This window comes from Dysidea avara, chromosome 13 (genome assembly GCF_963678975.1).
Source record: "Dysidea avara chromosome 13, odDysAvar1.4, whole genome shotgun sequence".
In the NCBI taxonomy this organism is placed as follows: Eukaryota; Metazoa; Porifera; class Demospongiae; order Dictyoceratida; family Dysideidae; genus Dysidea; species Dysidea avara.
The window spans coordinates 9,552,041-9,569,347 of record NC_089284.1 but is presented as its reverse complement, the minus strand read 5'-3'; the positions used below and the strand labels follow the sequence as shown (position 1 = coordinate 9,569,347).

The following is a 17,307-nucleotide window of genomic DNA, read 5'->3' as shown; positions in this document are numbered from 1 at the left end:
TATAGCTTCCCGTTCCATTGTGGCCTTCGAGATAGCCTTATAATTACTAGTATGCGTACGTGTTATACATGCAAGATCGCGAGATACTCTAATAGAGCAGTCAGCCAACGCTTTAATAGAACAGTCACTAACATCTACAGTTACATTGGTACATTTAGCCTGCTAAGGATATCTTGCAAATAAAATGCATGCGAGCTTGTGTATGCCATTCGTTAGGCCTATAATGATAATAATAATCTACTGGCATGATTGTCACTCTATACAACTCTTGATTAATGTATAGTCCACATAAAAAGCAGTGTGATCTAAACCATTCAAGATATTTTGTCCTACAAAATGCTTTAGCTTCTGGGGGGCACAGGTCTCTACTCCATATACTGGTGCACCCCCTTTGATAACCCCTGGATCAGCTGCTGTAAACATTAGGGGTAAAAACACTATAGATAGCTAGTACATACAGTGGAACCTCTCTTAACAAACTCCCCGAATTAAGGACACAATAGAAAAAAACCTCCATAATAAGGACAAAATTTTTGGTCCCAACCAGCCTGGTCAATACATTTTTACCTCTGAAAAAAGGAAAATTTCTATATTACTGCAAAAAGTGGCCAAAAATTCTGGATTCCACAATATCCATATTAGAAAGATTCCACTGTACAATTAAACAGCTTAATTCCAACAAGATAAATTACATATAAATGACATAATAACAAAATTTTAGCAGATACTATTATTAGTAGCTAACTATTAGTGTTCACAGTATTGAAGTTGACTGGCACAATCCACTGGCAGAGCAAGAGGCTACTGGAGTTTTATCGGCTGTGATACCTGAGCATATAATTATATATATAATGTACCTACATGCATGCATTACAGCTACAGTGCTGTCTAAATGATGATGAAAAGTATAATGGCTTAATACACATCACGTAAATGCAATTATAAGAGGTTCTTGGAAGGTAATCTTATGTCGTTGACATGAAGCATGATTAAATTAAGAGCTATACAAGTACAGTAACACCTTCACTGATCTCATGTACAACACTATACAGTCCACGATGAGCTGATATTGTAGTCAGTAAGTCACCAGGAAGGTCAGTGCCATCTGAATCAATGTAGCAGTTGTAAATTGGAACTGCAATTTCACCATCTATAATTAAAGTATTTGAGCTCTTTACAGCTATTGACCATGCTGCATAGTCAAGGAGTATAATGCACAAGAAGAGAATGTCATATCAAGCAATAGAGATACCAGATATCGTTTTCAAGGATAATTGTTTGTAATGATCATATTGTGATCAGTAACTAACTTACTCACACTTAATTAATAATATTATTTTATGTTGCATGTATACTCTTTTAGAGTCCTGCAACTTTGAGTGGCCAGTACAATCTTCACGATGAATTGTATGTCAGTACTATTGTGAAGTGTTGTTATGAACATAGTGAAACCTTTCCTATATAACCATGTGACACCCATGACCCTGCGTAAAATGGTGAAATATACAGTAACTTAAATAGCTACATGCATGGACATTAAGTGGAGCTTTCAGATTTGGCAATTATTTAACTTGATTGGTAATCATCCTACAGTAACACTGGCCAACAGTGAGGGTGGTCTGGTCACAACTCTGATGCTTTCACACATTTATGGGTAAAACAGTGGATATTATAGAGAACCCACTAAATTCAAATTTTACCAATGCTGGTATGAATCTCAACTAGCTACATGCAGCATTCAAGAAATGGAAAGTGTGAAAGTACTAGCACTGACTCATTATCACAATAATTTGAAATAAAAATAAAATTCCAATTCCACCTTTTGTCCCAATATTTTCTTGTACAACTCATTCAGCTTGGTCACCTCTACTGACTCCACACATACATGCACACAAATCTGTTGAAAACTGCTAAGTAACATTGCTGTGTATACAGTATCTGCTGTAATTGTACCTGATTTTCTACATAAGTAAGTCTTAAAATGTTAATCCTTGCTGGTTGTCATAATCAGTTGCTCTAAGTGCAAAGCACATCTAAAGTGAATAACAGATTTGGTTATTCTCTGCTAGGCTTGAGTTAATTATGCTTTGGAAATAGCCTATTAACTTTTGAGCAGTGCTCAAAAATCCAGCTCAAAATTTAAACATTGGTTTTTAACATTGAGAGGTGGTCAAGTTTGAACAGCCTGCACATTGATTTTTGAAACTGTGATAAAAATGCTGCAGTGTTTAACCAAGTAAACAGGTATAAGATATGGATAGAACAATACAACCATTGTGTGCGGTGATTCGATTAAATTATTATGTGTCACACTTTACTTTACTAACTTATTGGCTTTTATAAGAACCACTTAATACAGCATAATTCATACACAAATACTGACTGTATTTATTCCGTCTATGTTATGGTGTTGGAACTAATAGTCCAAAAATTCTGCCTAGGCTCAAACAAAAATAGACCACAGCCCCAAATAGTGAATAACATTAGAGTCATTTATAGATTTGAGGTTCGTTTTGTCTCGTTATATAGGGAGTTTTTAAAAATAGTTGTTCCAATACTGAATAAAGACGGGGTTAGAATATGTAGTATTGGAACACTATTTTTGCTGTGTAAGGTCACTATACTACATTAGGGAGAATTTAAAGTTTACATACTAAGACTAGAATAGAAGCCTTCAGCTATAGCCTGCATGCCTGTATATACCATTTTCGATGAAACTGACATTTTAGTGCATTTTCAAAAAATTATTGTCTATAGCTATTGAAGCTGCGTATGAGGCGTGAAACATGCAGCTAGTAATTCCCAATCATTGTCCAAGCCTATATATCCAAGTAAATTAATGGTTTTCACCATTGGTAGAACAGCTGTCTAACCCATACTCCATGCAGCCTAAATCAGAGTATAGAGATTAACTCATGTTTTATTATAGAAGTGACAAAACTATAGCCAACTGTTCTGTTGGTGTGTCATGTCCTCCAGTAAGTGAAGATGGTAAATTGAGCATTATACAAGTTACACCAAAGTGATGGAAGTTCCCAGAAGCTTTATTTGTAGCCTCTTTCGGAGATGCATCTTAGTGTTATCCTGTCACATACTGCTGGCAACTGTATGTGGATGACTACATGACACTAAGCCATGTCATAGCCATGTCATAGTGGTGACTGTTCCATTAAAGTATTTGACTGACTGCTCCATTAGAGTATGTTTTGTTAGTATTTTGAAAGGTGGGGTCGAAAGGGACACTGGTGCCCACAACGCGTACACGAATTAAAAACCACGCCGGTGCAAATGTAAAACAATGCACGATTATATGCTTAAGCATTTGACTCGAATTTCGCTTCCAGGACTCGTATTTCGTGGAGGGCAGTGCGTTTTGATCAAGGCATTGAGCTAGTACTGACTGGGAAGCTGATAGTGGAGATTTCATTGGGGGGACCAGCTGCAGCAGGGCGGACCATCTGCAGCAACTTTACATGGTCCGGCCGGACTACTTGAGGCGCGGTAGTTGGTCCGGCCGGACCACTTGCGGCGGGGGACCATCTGCAGCGTGACAGTTCCATAGGAAGGGAGAGTTGATGAAAAAGGAAAAACGCCGGGAGTTAATAGTGGAGGATGGAATAAATAACGACATTGGATGAGATCTAGTGACGGTGGTAGAAAATTGAAAATACTTAGAAAATGGGATAGCAACTCTATTATGTAAAATATCATGAGTCAGACTGGTCGAAAAATAAGATCTTCTAGTATGACGAAAGAGCTACTCTATCCGACACAATGAGATCAGAGATCTAACTGCTACCCTGTTGACTGAAGTATGCTCTCAGGTAGCTGTTGAACCAGAGCTCCAGCCGGTTTCACAGCAGGATTACCCTGCTTCTGCCAATATCCAAGATGGTGCCCGTCTTGACATCGCCATGAATGGTTTTTGGGGTGGAAGAAGTGAAAGATGTTTTGTGGATGTGCGGGTGTTCAACCCTCTGGCTGCTTCTAATGCGTCCTCATCACTGGCCTCCTGTTATCGGAGGCACGAGAACATTAAGAAACGCGCGTATGCTCAGAGAATTCGTGAGGAGGAGCATGCCTCTTTTACCCCCCTGGTAATGTCTGCCTCTGGTGGTCTGGCTCATGAGGCTTCTGTTTTTTATCAACGCTTGGCTCATCAACTTTCAAATAAGTGGGGCGATGATTACTCTGTTGTCATGGGGTGGTTAAGGTGCTGTCTATCTTTTTCTCTCTTGCGGTCCTCCATACAATGCATTTTTATTTTTTAAAATTTATTTATTGTATTGTATTGTATTAATGCTTTACAGTGACCAGCACTGAAGGTCTGCAGCAACATGTGCTGCACCCTTAGGATTACCTAACCTAATTTCAAGGACTTTTAGGCTTTATGGTGTAAAAAACAAAAACACCAAAGGTCTGTTGGTAGCAACCAACAGCCATAAAATATACATGGTTAAGATTATAAGTGATTAAAATTGGTAGTTGGAGGTTTAGTTTGGTGACTTCTGGAGCATGGACATAAGTAATGTAGAGTGCAGTTATTGTTTTCATCAAAGTTAGTCAGGAAATGGTCCCACAGATATGATTTCAGTTTAGATTTCAGCCAACAAACTGACATGTTTAGGTCCAGAATTGGTATGGCATTCCACAGGGATGGTAAATGATGGAAATAAGAATGTCGCGATATGTTGTTAAGATGTTGAGGTAACAAGAGTTTGTTGCTGGAGCCTGATCCAGTATTGGTAGAGTTGAAAGTGATGTAGTTATTGATGTTGAACTGATTAGTTGGTGATTTGATAGATTTAATAGCAAACAGTATGTCTTGAAGTTCAAATATGTACATTAAAGGGAGGAGCCTCAGATTTATCAAATGGTCTTTGTAACAACTAATGTAATCACTCAAGATGTATTTAGTGGCACGACGTTGTATTCTTTCAAGGTTTAAAATGTCTTTCATTAAGTGAGGACGTCAAACTTGCGTACAGTAGAGTAACTGTGATCTTACCAATAATACATACAGTCTAACCAATGTAGAAGGTGAATGAGTGGGGGAAAAAGTACGGCGAATTAGTCCAAGCATTTTGTATGCTCGAGCAGTGATGTCTTTGTAATGTTTATCCCAACTTAGGTCTTCAGATAATGTTAATCCAAGATCTTTATGAGAATCGACATGAGGTATAATTGAATTGGACATAGAATAAGAGGTGTCGAGTTTACGTTTGAATGATAAATGAATAAATTTCTTTAAACTAAAATCCAAATCAACATCCCTTGACCAAGTTAAAAGAGCAGTGATATCATCGCATCCGCGGAGCCCACTCATCCATCGGTCACTATGTTAAGACTCCCCCAATTGTGGAGCTGATTCGGGCGGAGTCTCAGTTTGCCGTGAACTAAGAAAGTCCCGGTTTGTCCAGCACAGGCCATTTATGTGCTGGGGGTGGTAGGCAAGGGCAGTCCATCAAGCCCGGGAGAAAAAAAAAAAACAAAAAAAAACGCGATAGCGTTTATAAGTTTCCACGTCGTCAAACGAACAATTTCGTTTCTCACGTGATCCAATCCGGGTCAGACCCGGATAAATTGTAAACCGGGTCAGACCCGGATGACCTGGAGAAAATGTGACCCGGATGACCCAACCCGGTTTCAACGCTGATTGAAAGACCATCTATGTGCTGCAGTTAAGTTATACTTTAATTGGATATTAATGTATAGCACCAAAGCATCAACCCTTTCTAGCAAATCCAAAAATAGTCCTTATATATATAATAGACAGGTTGACTATAAATGAGATTATCATGCATCCATAAACACATTAATGTTGTACCATCTCTTCTGTTATACCTTATTTATTAAGTAAAATCTCACCGTAGTGCACTCATATACATATCCCCACTCTACACTAATCAAGTTACGTACATGGCTGCATAGGTACTCCTCAAAAAGGATACCTGGGTACCTTAATAGCCTCATGATCTTACTTTATAATTGTACATACATTTTGGACCCAAGACAAGTCTGTGGTTTCTCAAAAATGAACACTTCATCAATGGTCCAGGGAATAGAATAGTTACACTATATACGGTAGATGCATTACTTGTACCATGAGTTTTTATATTAGTAATACTTGCTTGCACCTCAATGTGTGATTTATAGCACTGTAATTACTAAAATGGTTTTTCAAAGTATTTTGGGTTGACGCTTTGAAGATCAGTACAGGCAAATGTTAAGTATGTGGTCAGCATGTCCTATATGAGTATGTGTATGAGTTTATGACTTGATCTTCAAAGTGGTCATGAATGTAAAGTAATGTAGCAATTAATTTCACACATTAAGGCACAAGTAATACATGCATATAGTAAAACCCCTCCATTGCTAGGACCATAATAAAGTGCTCATATTACAGAAGCCACAGAAGTATCTTGGTCTAAATGTATGTGCACCGCTAGAGTGGGAGTACAGTGTATAAACAGGTGTCCTGGTTATCAAGGTACCCAGGTATCCCTTCTGAGGAGTTCTGTTCTATGTATCTATGTAGCCACGTACACAACTTAAATATGGCTAAGTCCACTACAGTGGTATTCAACTTAATAAAGAAGGTATTTGTGAAGAGATGGTACATTTACATGATGTTCATGGACACATGGTGGTCAGATCTGTAATTTATAGTCAACCTGTATAATTAGGACCATTTTTGGATTTACTAGAAAGAGTTGATGCTTTGGTGCTATACATTAAAGAAGTATAACTTAACTGCAGCACATAGATGGCCTTTCAATACAGGTGGTCACTAATATAAGTTGCAATGTACCTAGACACCTTCACTCTGTAAGACAAACTTGGCATGGCCTTGTTGCGAGTGGTCATTGAAGGTGTACACTCCAATACAGCAATAATAGACTAGAAATTCCACCGCATACCACAACATAATTCATTATATCTCTTGAGCCCATTGTGGTCCCACCACAAAAATTTTATCAAACATAGAACATGACCCAATCATTATTCACAAAAGAATTCGAAAAATTTCAAGCAGCATGTTTCAAAATATAAGGGATTAAAGTTTTCAGTGAAGTACTTTTGAACCATAATTAAGTAGATATCCCATAATTTAGGGATCACTGGAAAGGCCAATCAACAGTCTTCCATCACTGAAAATTGTGCTTACAAATATTTACACAGTGTAAGGTTGCAATTGACTTTGTAACTAGAGATGGACCAATTTTTCATGAAATATTCAAAATATTTGTGGTCATATATCAGAAACTATGGAATGTATGGGGCTAAAAGTTTGCATGAGTGGTAAGCACCATAGGTACTACAAACACACCAAGTTTCGTCAAAATCCGAGAGGTGACCCTAAATTCCTTGTTGATTTGACACGGAATGACTCCACTGTTAACTGCATGCAGGATAACTAATAACACCCTACTTGATACAAACGCTAGCTACTATCGTCTTCTTCACACACAGTACGCTAGAGGAAACTTTGATAGTTTCACACAGCCACATCTCAAAAGTTGATCTTGTCTGTTCACATCTTCGTCTTGAATGGGCACTATTCACCACACATTCATTTGGCTGTCACGATGCTGCAGTTGATAGTCATGTGATCTTCCTTCTATTAAGTGCCTTACATTAGTGTTGGGCGATATATCGATATTATATCGTATCGTTAGATTTTTTGCTGATATCGAAAAGTATCGATATATTTTTAAGAATCCGATATTTCGATACGATACATCACGTGATCTGAATTTACTTTTAAAATGTATTTTAGCTTATTTAATTGTTAATTGTAGCTTTCCATTACCTTCAGCAATTTTCAAATTACTATTACTCTTGTGTATGTGGGCGGGGAATCTCCATTGTGTATAGCTATAGCTACCTACTATCAAATTATGTAAGAAAACTGGCAATTTACATGAACAAATAATGTTACAATATCGTATCGAAAAGTATCAATATCGGTCAATTTTAGTCAATATCGTATCGATATCGTATCGTTCTGAAAATCTTGATATCGCCCATCACTACCTTACATTGGCAATATATACCACAATCGAAACCAATGCAAGATCGCCGTTCTCCTCTGGAAAAAAGGTTTGAGTTGACATGGATTAGAGCTACGTAAGTTGTGCTAGTTGTTCTTTACAATCATCATTGCTATAAATGGTTATTCAACATTGATGATGAATAGCATTTACCCGGGCACGATTCAAATTAACTAGGGCCCAGGCCCCGGGTGTAGATACGCCACTGGCCCTGGGTGCTTGGGGATCATGTGCACGCTCATTAGTGAGACGGATTGGTTCCCTACGGTGGCCCTATAGGTCGCGCCATGCGCCAATAACTATGCGACGATAGACGTATTCTATGTGACGATAGACAATACCGATGTGACGATAGAAGATAAGCAAGTGACGGTACCTATGCGACGATTGATGATAGGTGAGTGATGCGGCGATAGTACATAACCAAGCGACAGTAGCCATATGTGCACGTGCGCCAAATTTATTAGCATGCACGTGCGCCAAGCGTGTGAACACGTGGAGATGAGCACGCTTGTTTTGCCAATCCTTAAAGGTATTGTTAAACTTGAGGTAGCGAATATATCTACGTATTAGCGGACTATATTCTATATTTCAGAATGGCAGAGAGGCTAGCTAAGGTTTTGGAACACTTTATCTATCAGAAGGAGATAAGTAGTGTTGCTGTAGTAAGAAGCCTGAAAAACCAAGTAAAACTTTACAGTTGTTAAGCAACAAAACAGCTGTCTCTTCTAGCTTTTGAGGATGTGAGTGACTTGGTAAAGCACTACCAGAGCAAGCAATTAGAAAGTAGAACCAAAGGCAAAGGAACCAAGGGAACAAAAGGAGAAGTTAAAAAGAAATCTGATTTGTTTTGTGTAAGGAAAACCACATGTTTTGCTTGTTTATGTCGCCTTTATATATGCAGCTTAATTTTGCAAAGTATGAGAGGTCTGGACGTTTTGGCTACAAGATGGTTCCTCCTGGAAAGGTTTAGGTGCCAGGGTTTGCGAGTATCGACACTTACCAAGAAGTAGTTACAAAAGGGGCTCATGGATTGGGCTTGACTACGTCATCAGCGATTATTCTTAATTGTTTCAAATGGCTTGATAAGAGACTCCCCATTGCCTAGTGATCTACCATGGACCCTGGGAAACTATGTGAATGAATTTGGAGGTGTCCAGGCTAGGGGAAAGAGAACATTTGGCATTTATATGCCGTATGTTGTTGTGGATGAAGAAGATGCCTGTAGCAATGATGATCATGATAGTAGAAAGGACAGTACAAGTGGAGCACTAGTATGCTACTTACTTTCTTGCACAATTATCTTACTCTTATGTATCTATTCAGCCTAAGCTTTCCAGTCAGCGATACAAACGTAAGTGTGATCCAATCATCAGTGGATCTGTTGCAAGTAAGTTTGTCACTATTATGGATTAGTTCACAAAGTATTATATAAATTCTAGTGACTAGTCTCAATGTATTTGCTATAATTTGGCTGTACGAAATCTCTGTAGCTATGTATATTGCCTGTTATATGGAATCAAAAAAAGAATCTAAGGTTTTGTAGACAGACTAGCTAGGTAGTGCTAAAAGCCAGAATGGAATAGGAACGGAACCAATTAGGGTGCGTACTAAACAAAACCTACCTTAATAGACTTGTACATCACTCCTAACCATATAAAATTAAGCAGAGCTTAACGTTTACTTTGTCTACAGCTACATTGTAATGCCGTGTTTCTATTAAATACCTTGTGAAAATTCTGTTTAATGCTTGCCAGCTTGAACGTGTTCTTTGTTTAATCCTTCCAGTAAACAGTCATATTGTGAAATTATTTCTTAGTGATCTCAACAGGTAAAATACCGTAGTGTTTAGATGTTGCAGAGTGTATCCAAGCGTTTTATGTGTAGCTAATAGGCTGGTTTTCGGTAGTTACATTTATTTCAGCTTAAGCTAGCTGCAGTTTAGCTATGTGGAGTGATTCCGTCAATAGGATGTTTTGTAGCGTAGGCTAAGGTGTAGCTATAGGCACGGAACAAAATGTAGAAGAGCTCTGAAATGTTGGTGGGTATTAAATCTTGTTAGTATTCATCAAAAACACGGTGTAGGCGACTTACTATGCAGCTGTGGGCAAAGGAATTGTTAGTTCTACACAATGTGTAATGGTTAGGAGTGGTAAAAACCTTATTACGGTATATAGGTTTTGTTTGTCGCACCCTAATTGGTTCGTTCTGGCTTTTAGCACTACCCAGACTAGCTATGTAGCCAAACTACTTGATTTTAAATGTTTGGACTTCATCCATTTGTTAATCTACTTTTACTTTAGAACAGCATAGGTTTGATGATGCTATGGCTACTGGATTAATGCAAAACCCCATTCCTCTGGATTCTAGTCAGAGTATTGAAGATCCTATGGAGATTTATTTTGATGAGACTGGACACACTACTTACTGTAAGGCATTACCATATCGTAAAGTACGGTAGTGTTAAAAATCATCAATTTTATCACTCACAACAATTCGCAGTAAAGTATAATCTAAGAGCTTCTAAAAGTTAATCCCTAATTAAAATGCATCACTTTTCTGTACTTTCGAAAGCTTTCAACACCCAAGTTGGCCCCCTCACTCTTTAACCTGCTCCACTACTCATGCCTTAACACCATTTAGGCATATAAACTTTAATAATTCCAATAGGAATGCAGCAAAAAATTTATTGCTGTGAGACAACAGATTTAAGAGTTGGCTTGTGCTGAGGCAGTGTAAAGCATTGGTAACAATAAAGTATTGTGAGGAACTTCATTTTATAAAGCAGCTTGATGAAGGAAGTATTTGCCTAATGTAAGTTTATGGCAAGAAATGCATTGGTAGTGAATAGGAGCTGTCAGCATTTTCAGATATGTTATACTTATATACCCTACTGTGTAGCAGTTATGCAGGCCTTAAATTCCAAGCACTTAAGAAATGCACAGATGCCCTGTGTTTAACTCTGTAGGTATGACTCTTTGCTTTTGTGTTTGTGTGCAGATATGTGTGTGTGTGTGTATATACTTTGTATACGTGTTGTGTATCATGTTCTTATAGGTACTTATTGTCCTGTTGTTTCTGGGAAAGTAATTCCAGCTATAACTGTAAAGGACAGAGAAGGAATATGGCGTCTGGGTTCTTGCAAATTTCATGCAATCCATGAAGACGTTTTAAGTGATGAATTGATTGAACAGCCAGAATTACAGAATTATTTTTTGACAGAGCTGTATTCAGCTATTAACTGAAGTAACGAATATTGTCTAGAATCATCTGTATACTGTAGATGGTGTTGCGTATTTACAAGCTCAGCTGAATACAAAACTTGAAGTGCTGTGTGAAGAAGTCACCTTTCATCTTAAGGCAGCGGCGGAGGAAGTAGTTGATATGAGGGGGGGCTGGCTGACCCAGACTTATTTCTATAGTTTGGTAAGGTGAGACCAAAAAAAAAAAGGTCGCAACCAACTGACAAGAGCTTTCCACCTCACCAGCTACCATTTCTAGCTGATAAACTACATAAAAATCCTTTCATAGCTCGCTACACACTGACTACTTTATTAGAGTGACTGCTCTATTAGAGTATCTCGATCTTTATCACGGTTTTCAGCCCCACTCCAAGAAAGATAATTTCGGTGTGATATTATTCTGAGGGGGGGCTAAGCCCCCCCTCAGCAGACCAAGGGGGGGCTTTAGCCCCCTAGCCCCCCCCTTTCCGCCGCCTATGTCTTAAGGGTATATCATACATTATTGTATAGCAAGGATGACAAAAGTGTGATCCATGAAAATAAATCAGCCAAAATGTCACCAGATTTTAGACAGCATCTTTACCACCCATCAGGCAAAATCACACTAACACTACCAGTAGATAGTGATTCTTCCTATTAATTTTTACCCTCGGTATTGACAAGAGTGAATAATGAAATTTATTATTCACTCTTGGTATTGCTTAAAATAGATTTTTTTCTGGGTGGTGTACAGCAGTAGTTGCTGGTCTTTTGCTTTATTAGAACAGTGGTTCACAAGTGAATGGCCTCAAGCAGTTCACCAAACCTTTTCTCTGTGTGGTTTTGTTGTGTATTGGGAGATACCATTTTCTGTGTGGAAATATTGTGTTTGAGCCTCAGATTGCATTGTGAAGTCCAACCCCTTGCATGTCCATTTGTGAGCACTTTATGGCAGTTACTATACTGGCATCTTCTGTGTAAATTTTGTGTGCATGTCTCCCATTTGCAAGTTACTATGTGCTAAAATCTTTGACCTCAGATACCTTAATGTACATTTTTGGATCAGTTTCTGAAAAGGCAGTCAAATATCATCTCGGCTGCTGGTTTCAGTGCTTTTTATTGTAGTCCTTTCTCACACAAATTATTTTTTCCTTCACATTTATGGTTACGTAGAATAGTTTTGCTGTATATAGTTCAAATTCACTACCTTCCTACCTATTTTGCATCTTTCTGGGCAAGGTTGACATATAATTGTTCCCCTTTAGAGAAAGGAGTTGTCCATAACAAGCAGTATCTTACCATACTAGAAAACACATCAGTACCTCTGGTTGTGATTTCTCCAAATCACGGAAGTGTACAGTACACGTGGGAACAAAGGTTATCATACTACTTGGACCAGTGGAAGACTATACGAGTTCCACCATGGACTTGTGTATTGTATGCCAGTACTGTTGGACAATACAGATGTACAGTTGAAGCAGTGACCATCACTTTTGACGTTAAGGGTATGTTTTAGAGCGTGGTGTACTTTACTACAATTATGTGGCAATGAATTGTAGGTTATCCAAGAAAGAGCAAATCAGATAGTAAGTTGTGTACTCCACTATTGTTGTAAGTATGATCCCTTCAAAGGTCTTATGGTTCCTTACAAAGAATTGGAATTTAAAGAAATCGTAGGCCGAGGGACATTTGGAGAGGTTTATAGAGGTGTATGGAAAGGAGAAGTTGCCTTGAAAAAGATTAACATTTCTGCTGGTGAAGATACCTGTACAATAGCCAATAGTGCAGAAATAAAAGCACTAAAGTACGTAGGTTTGCTTCTAGTTGAAGTGGTAAATTCTAATGTTGGCAGATTACTGAAACATCCTAATATAGTAAGCCTCCTTGGCTACTCAACAGCTGAAAGAGAGATCGTAATTATTATGGAGTTTATCAATGGAAAGAACTTGCACACAATGATTTTTGGAAAGGATAAGATCATCAGCAGAGTATGTTGCAGTGTGCTAAACTAAATTATTGTTTTACGTATTGATGCAAATAGACATCCAACATGAAAAGGTTACACATTGCAAAGGGGGTGGCTTATGGTCTCGAATTCATGCATACCCATAATCCTGTGATAATCCACCAAGACATCAAACCTCTGAATATCATGGTAAGGTTTTACCTTTCATAATGTATTCCCTTATACGTAATCATACAGGTCACTGCAAACTTGGAAGGCGTTTATATTTGTGATATGGGAATATCCAAACTAAGAGAAGCTGAAGCAACCATCACAACAGCTACAATTCACATGAAGGGAACATACCCCTATATGGCCCCTGAAATGTACGGTCCCAACCGTAGGGGTACTGCTGTAGATGTGTATGCTTTCGGGTGCCTTATGATTGAGTTGTTTGGCCAGAAGAAGGTGTGGGGTGAGCTAGTAACAGCTCAAATAATGCAGAAAGTTTGTGGATCTTTCAACGTTGCTCCACAACCACCGAATGTAAACCACCTGCCGCTGCATCTGCAAGACTTCTGTAGAGATTGCTGCCAACTGGATGTTTTAAAGCGTCCAAAAATTTGTGCCATTGTAAAAACACTGGAGAATTGTAGTAATTAGTTCTGTACTACATTTTAGTGTGATGGCAGTCTCTGTAGTTTGGTAAATTGAATTAACCTGTGATGTAGGATATGTAGGGAATGTACAATGAAGTATCTGCAATCTGTGTCATAACCGCAAGTCTGATTCTCATCTGGATTGTCAAAGTGCTGGATTAAGGAACCAGATAGAATTTTACAATTTATTACTCCAACCAGTGTCCGGCACTAAACATTAAACATCAAGATGACATCACATTACACAAAAGTAAATATACCAATTTAGAGTTAGCAACTGTTATATCAGCCTGGTTCATATTTAGCTGGGTAAATAATATAGCATTCACTGCATGTTCAAACTCAGCAGGAAAAAAGGGAGAGGTAGGTATGCATGCTCCAAGTAGCAATGAGACCAAACAACAATATATCCAGTGGTTACTTATAAGATCTCACACCTGTTGTGCGAGCAATAAAATCAGTCATTTATTGCTCCCTTACCATTCATTTGAGGAAGATGATAAAGATCATCTGGAATGTCCGGTGGACACCCAGCTACTCTATTTTGACGGATTCGGTGAGAGTTCCATCGTTCTTTAAAGTCTTCAAGAGCCTTGTTGAGCAGAGGCTCATAAACATATCCAATGCAATGCCTACTTGTATGTCCACATGAGATGATTTCACAGTGATTTTATAATATACTCACCTGTGAATAATATCCTGTGGGTTAAAGTTTCCTTCTTGTATAAGATCCTACAAGTTGGCAGTAATTTTAAAGTTATTATATAGCTGTAACATGGGCACGGCCGAGGGTGTACATATCAGGTAGACCACAAGTGCCCATGTTACAACTGCTATGTAACACCATAGACGTTAATTAAGAGCATTGTTATGAGTGCTATACAGTTGGAGATGTGCGCAACAGATGGTAGCTAACACGAATTGCACTAATCATTAGCAGCCGTACATACACAAACTAATATAACAAAGTAACTCGCATGTAGTTTAGCCACGTAGACGCTCATCAGTTGGACGGGTAACTTTTGCTTGTAACCCACAATCGAATTGATTGTGGCACAAGAGGAAAAATTTCCGTAAATTATTCAGGAGTTGCCCGTTTATTTTGACAAACGTGATAGCAACATCACTTTCTGCTACCCATCATCGAGGTATTTTTGCCAAGTCTATAAAAGCAATCCAGTGGTAACCCTCTTGTTGGCTGGAGTGATTAGTCATTCAGTGTGGCACGGGCTATCAGCCTGCACTGGCTCAAGGTGGCTATCAGGGCATTATGCTCTGTGGTCAAGGCAATACACTGATATTGCCCTGGCAGCAGGGTAATATCACATATGTAGCCCTGAAAATTCCTTTGATCTATCCACGCAGAGTGTTAAATATACATTAAAATTACCTTAAACATGTTGATCCACCAATCGGTGACAGAATTCCGCAACTGAGCCCACCAGCTTTCGATTCTCTAGACAATCAGATATTTATAATTTGCTACAATTAATTGACTCAACTGTGTTTGTTGTTGAAGGTCCAAAACGAAAGCTTTTGTCTCCACTGTACTTATCATCATGACTATGACGCAAAGCCATATGACATGCAGCCAAGGTAGTGTTCTCAGTGCCATGATCAGATCGTACAATACTAGGACAACCTGTTCAAGAAATAAAGGTAATACATTTGTTCAGCTATAACCTGCCGCACCATTATTTTGTAGCACAGACAACAGGTACGGAAGTAAGATGACACTGGGATCATTGTTAGTTGTCATCACTTTCAGCCATATCACTTTGCGTGAAAACCTTTGGAATATGGCACACAATACACAAGTAATAACAACCCTGGGAGGTGGATTATGTGTACAAGTGGCTGAGAGGTGTTCTACTGACATTTTGCCAATCTTGTCTCACCATGGCAACACTGCATTTGGCTTGGATTTGATACACACTGCAGTTTTCAATATGAAGATCTATGGCAGTGAGCATACGGGTATTAGCTAGGTCCACGACCTGCCTCAGGTGAAGTAGGCTGCATTATTGGGTAAAGGGACTAGAAGTTTTCCAGCACATGCCATCTTTGTACTGATAGTGGTGGCAAGGACAGTTCTCCAGTACTGAGTGATTATGGGAAGTCTGTAACCATCATCATTATTGTTTTGATTGATGACACAGTTTTCTTATACTACCTCAGAAATAAAGATGCACTTAACCATTGGGTTCATGTGGAATATTTCTGACAGCAAGATGGATAAACGCAGATACCCCATCCACTGAAAAAGGCAGATAGCAATAATTAGTTAGCAAAGTAACTAGCAGCGAGTACCTTTTGACTACTAAGTGATGTTTTTGTTTCAGGATCATCCACATTTGCCTGTATCCCACATTATTTCTACAGCCTTCTAACTCTCTCTGCAATAATAGTGCAACGCAAACATAAAAATAGTACATTATATTAGTAGCACATTTTTATAGACTAGAAGAACCGGCTTTAATGGCACACCCATCCACTGCACTGTAACTCTATGCTAAGATTTCTATAAAAATAGGTTTTGCCTATGACCTAAACCTTCACAACTATAAAACAGAAACCTACAGAACAAAGAGTATTAGTAGTACATTATATCAGTACATATAGCTTCCCTAAATCTTACTTCAATTGCTGTCTGCACAAGGGACAATGCTGAATAACGAACTAATGGTCCCTTCCGGTGCAATCCCAGGCTGTGAAGTCTCTTCTTCAACCATGTCAGACTGCAACGGAAGTGTTGTGTGTATCTCATGAAATATCATACAACAGTGACTCTACCCGACTGAAACACGATGCACAATCTGCAGGTAAGCAAGTATTACTGTGATTTTCTTATACTGGAACAGTATTTCCGAATTAGCCCTGACAAAGTAAACATTACTCATTATCAAAAAATCCATGTACGACTGTAAACATGGTTGAGCATTAAAAGGAATATAGAGAAAATTATTTAATGACATATATTACCATCAACTTTAGGATCCGTTTTTGATAGAGAATGACAAGGATTACAAAGAATAAGCACCACCAGCGACGAAATTAAAGCCTCCTTTAACATCGTAATGCTTCCAACACAACAGCTACCACTAATTAATGCACACTGCATAATTTGCACATGTTTTATGCCTGGTATGTCAGTGCTTGGTTATGAACTATCGCCACATCTGTATTGTCACTTAGTTATCATCAATCGTCGCATAGGTAACGTTACTTGTTCGCTGTGCCTAGAGTCACGGCACCGTGACTCGTGCTAAAGTCACGGTGCAGTCAACCAGAATTCACACAGTAGTTGTATGAAGGTAAGTTTTTGTTGTGTTTGAGGCGAGCTAGGGTTGGCAGAGTCTAGTATTCCCCGAGCATTCGACTTTAGGGCACGCGCCTAGTAGTATTCCCCGAGCATTCAACTTTAGGGG

The 17,307-nt window shown here is 38.6% G+C and overlaps 2 protein-coding genes across 5 annotated transcripts; one reads left to right on the top strand and one right to left on the bottom strand.

Moving 5' to 3' along the window:
• The first annotated feature begins 8,050 nt into the window (after positions 1 to 8,050).
• LOC136242989 (uncharacterized) lies at positions 8,051 to 13,997 on the top strand. 2 transcript variants are annotated; one of them, XM_066034495.1, is made up of 11 exons: positions 9,206 to 9,328; positions 9,381 to 9,444; positions 10,358 to 10,483; positions 11,112 to 11,288; positions 11,338 to 11,415; positions 12,541 to 12,780; positions 12,835 to 12,861; positions 12,908 to 13,079; positions 13,128 to 13,263; positions 13,317 to 13,430; positions 13,479 to 13,997. In XM_066034495.1, exons 1-11 carry the CDS (start codon positions 9,245 to 9,247, stop codon positions 13,881 to 13,883), a joined length of 1,623 nt encoding a protein of 540 aa, XP_065890567.1. In that variant the 5' UTR covers positions 9,206 to 9,244; the 3' UTR covers positions 13,884 to 13,997. The 2 variants fall into 2 exon arrangements, with proteins under 2 accessions (XP_065890569.1, XP_065890567.1); XM_066034497.1 differs by lacking the exons at positions 9,206 to 9,328; positions 9,381 to 9,444 and adding an exon at positions 8,051 to 8,130.
• Positions 13,998 to 14,052: 55 nt separating this feature from the next.
• Positions 14,053 to 17,104, bottom strand: LOC136242990 (uncharacterized). 3 transcript variants are annotated; one of them, XM_066034498.1, is made up of 10 exons: positions 16,862 to 17,104; positions 16,518 to 16,756; positions 16,190 to 16,275; positions 16,053 to 16,136; positions 15,572 to 15,999; positions 15,382 to 15,521; positions 15,270 to 15,335; positions 14,565 to 14,611; positions 14,360 to 14,511; positions 14,053 to 14,316 (listed from the first exon to the last, which is right to left on the bottom strand). In XM_066034498.1, exons 5-10 carry the CDS (start codon positions 15,756 to 15,758, stop codon positions 14,297 to 14,299), a joined length of 612 nt encoding a protein of 203 aa, XP_065890570.1. In that variant the 5' UTR covers positions 15,759 to 15,999; positions 16,053 to 16,136; positions 16,190 to 16,275; positions 16,518 to 16,756; positions 16,862 to 17,104; the 3' UTR covers positions 14,053 to 14,296. The 3 variants fall into 3 exon arrangements, with proteins under 3 accessions (XP_065890570.1, XP_065890571.1, XP_065890572.1); XM_066034499.1 differs by lacking the exon at positions 16,862 to 17,104 and having other exon boundaries at positions 15,572 to 15,669; positions 15,757 to 15,999; positions 16,518 to 16,838; XM_066034500.1 differs by lacking the exon at positions 16,862 to 17,104 and having other exon boundaries at positions 15,572 to 15,669; positions 15,778 to 15,999; positions 16,518 to 16,838.
• Between the last annotated feature and the right edge of the window lie 203 nt (positions 17,105 to 17,307).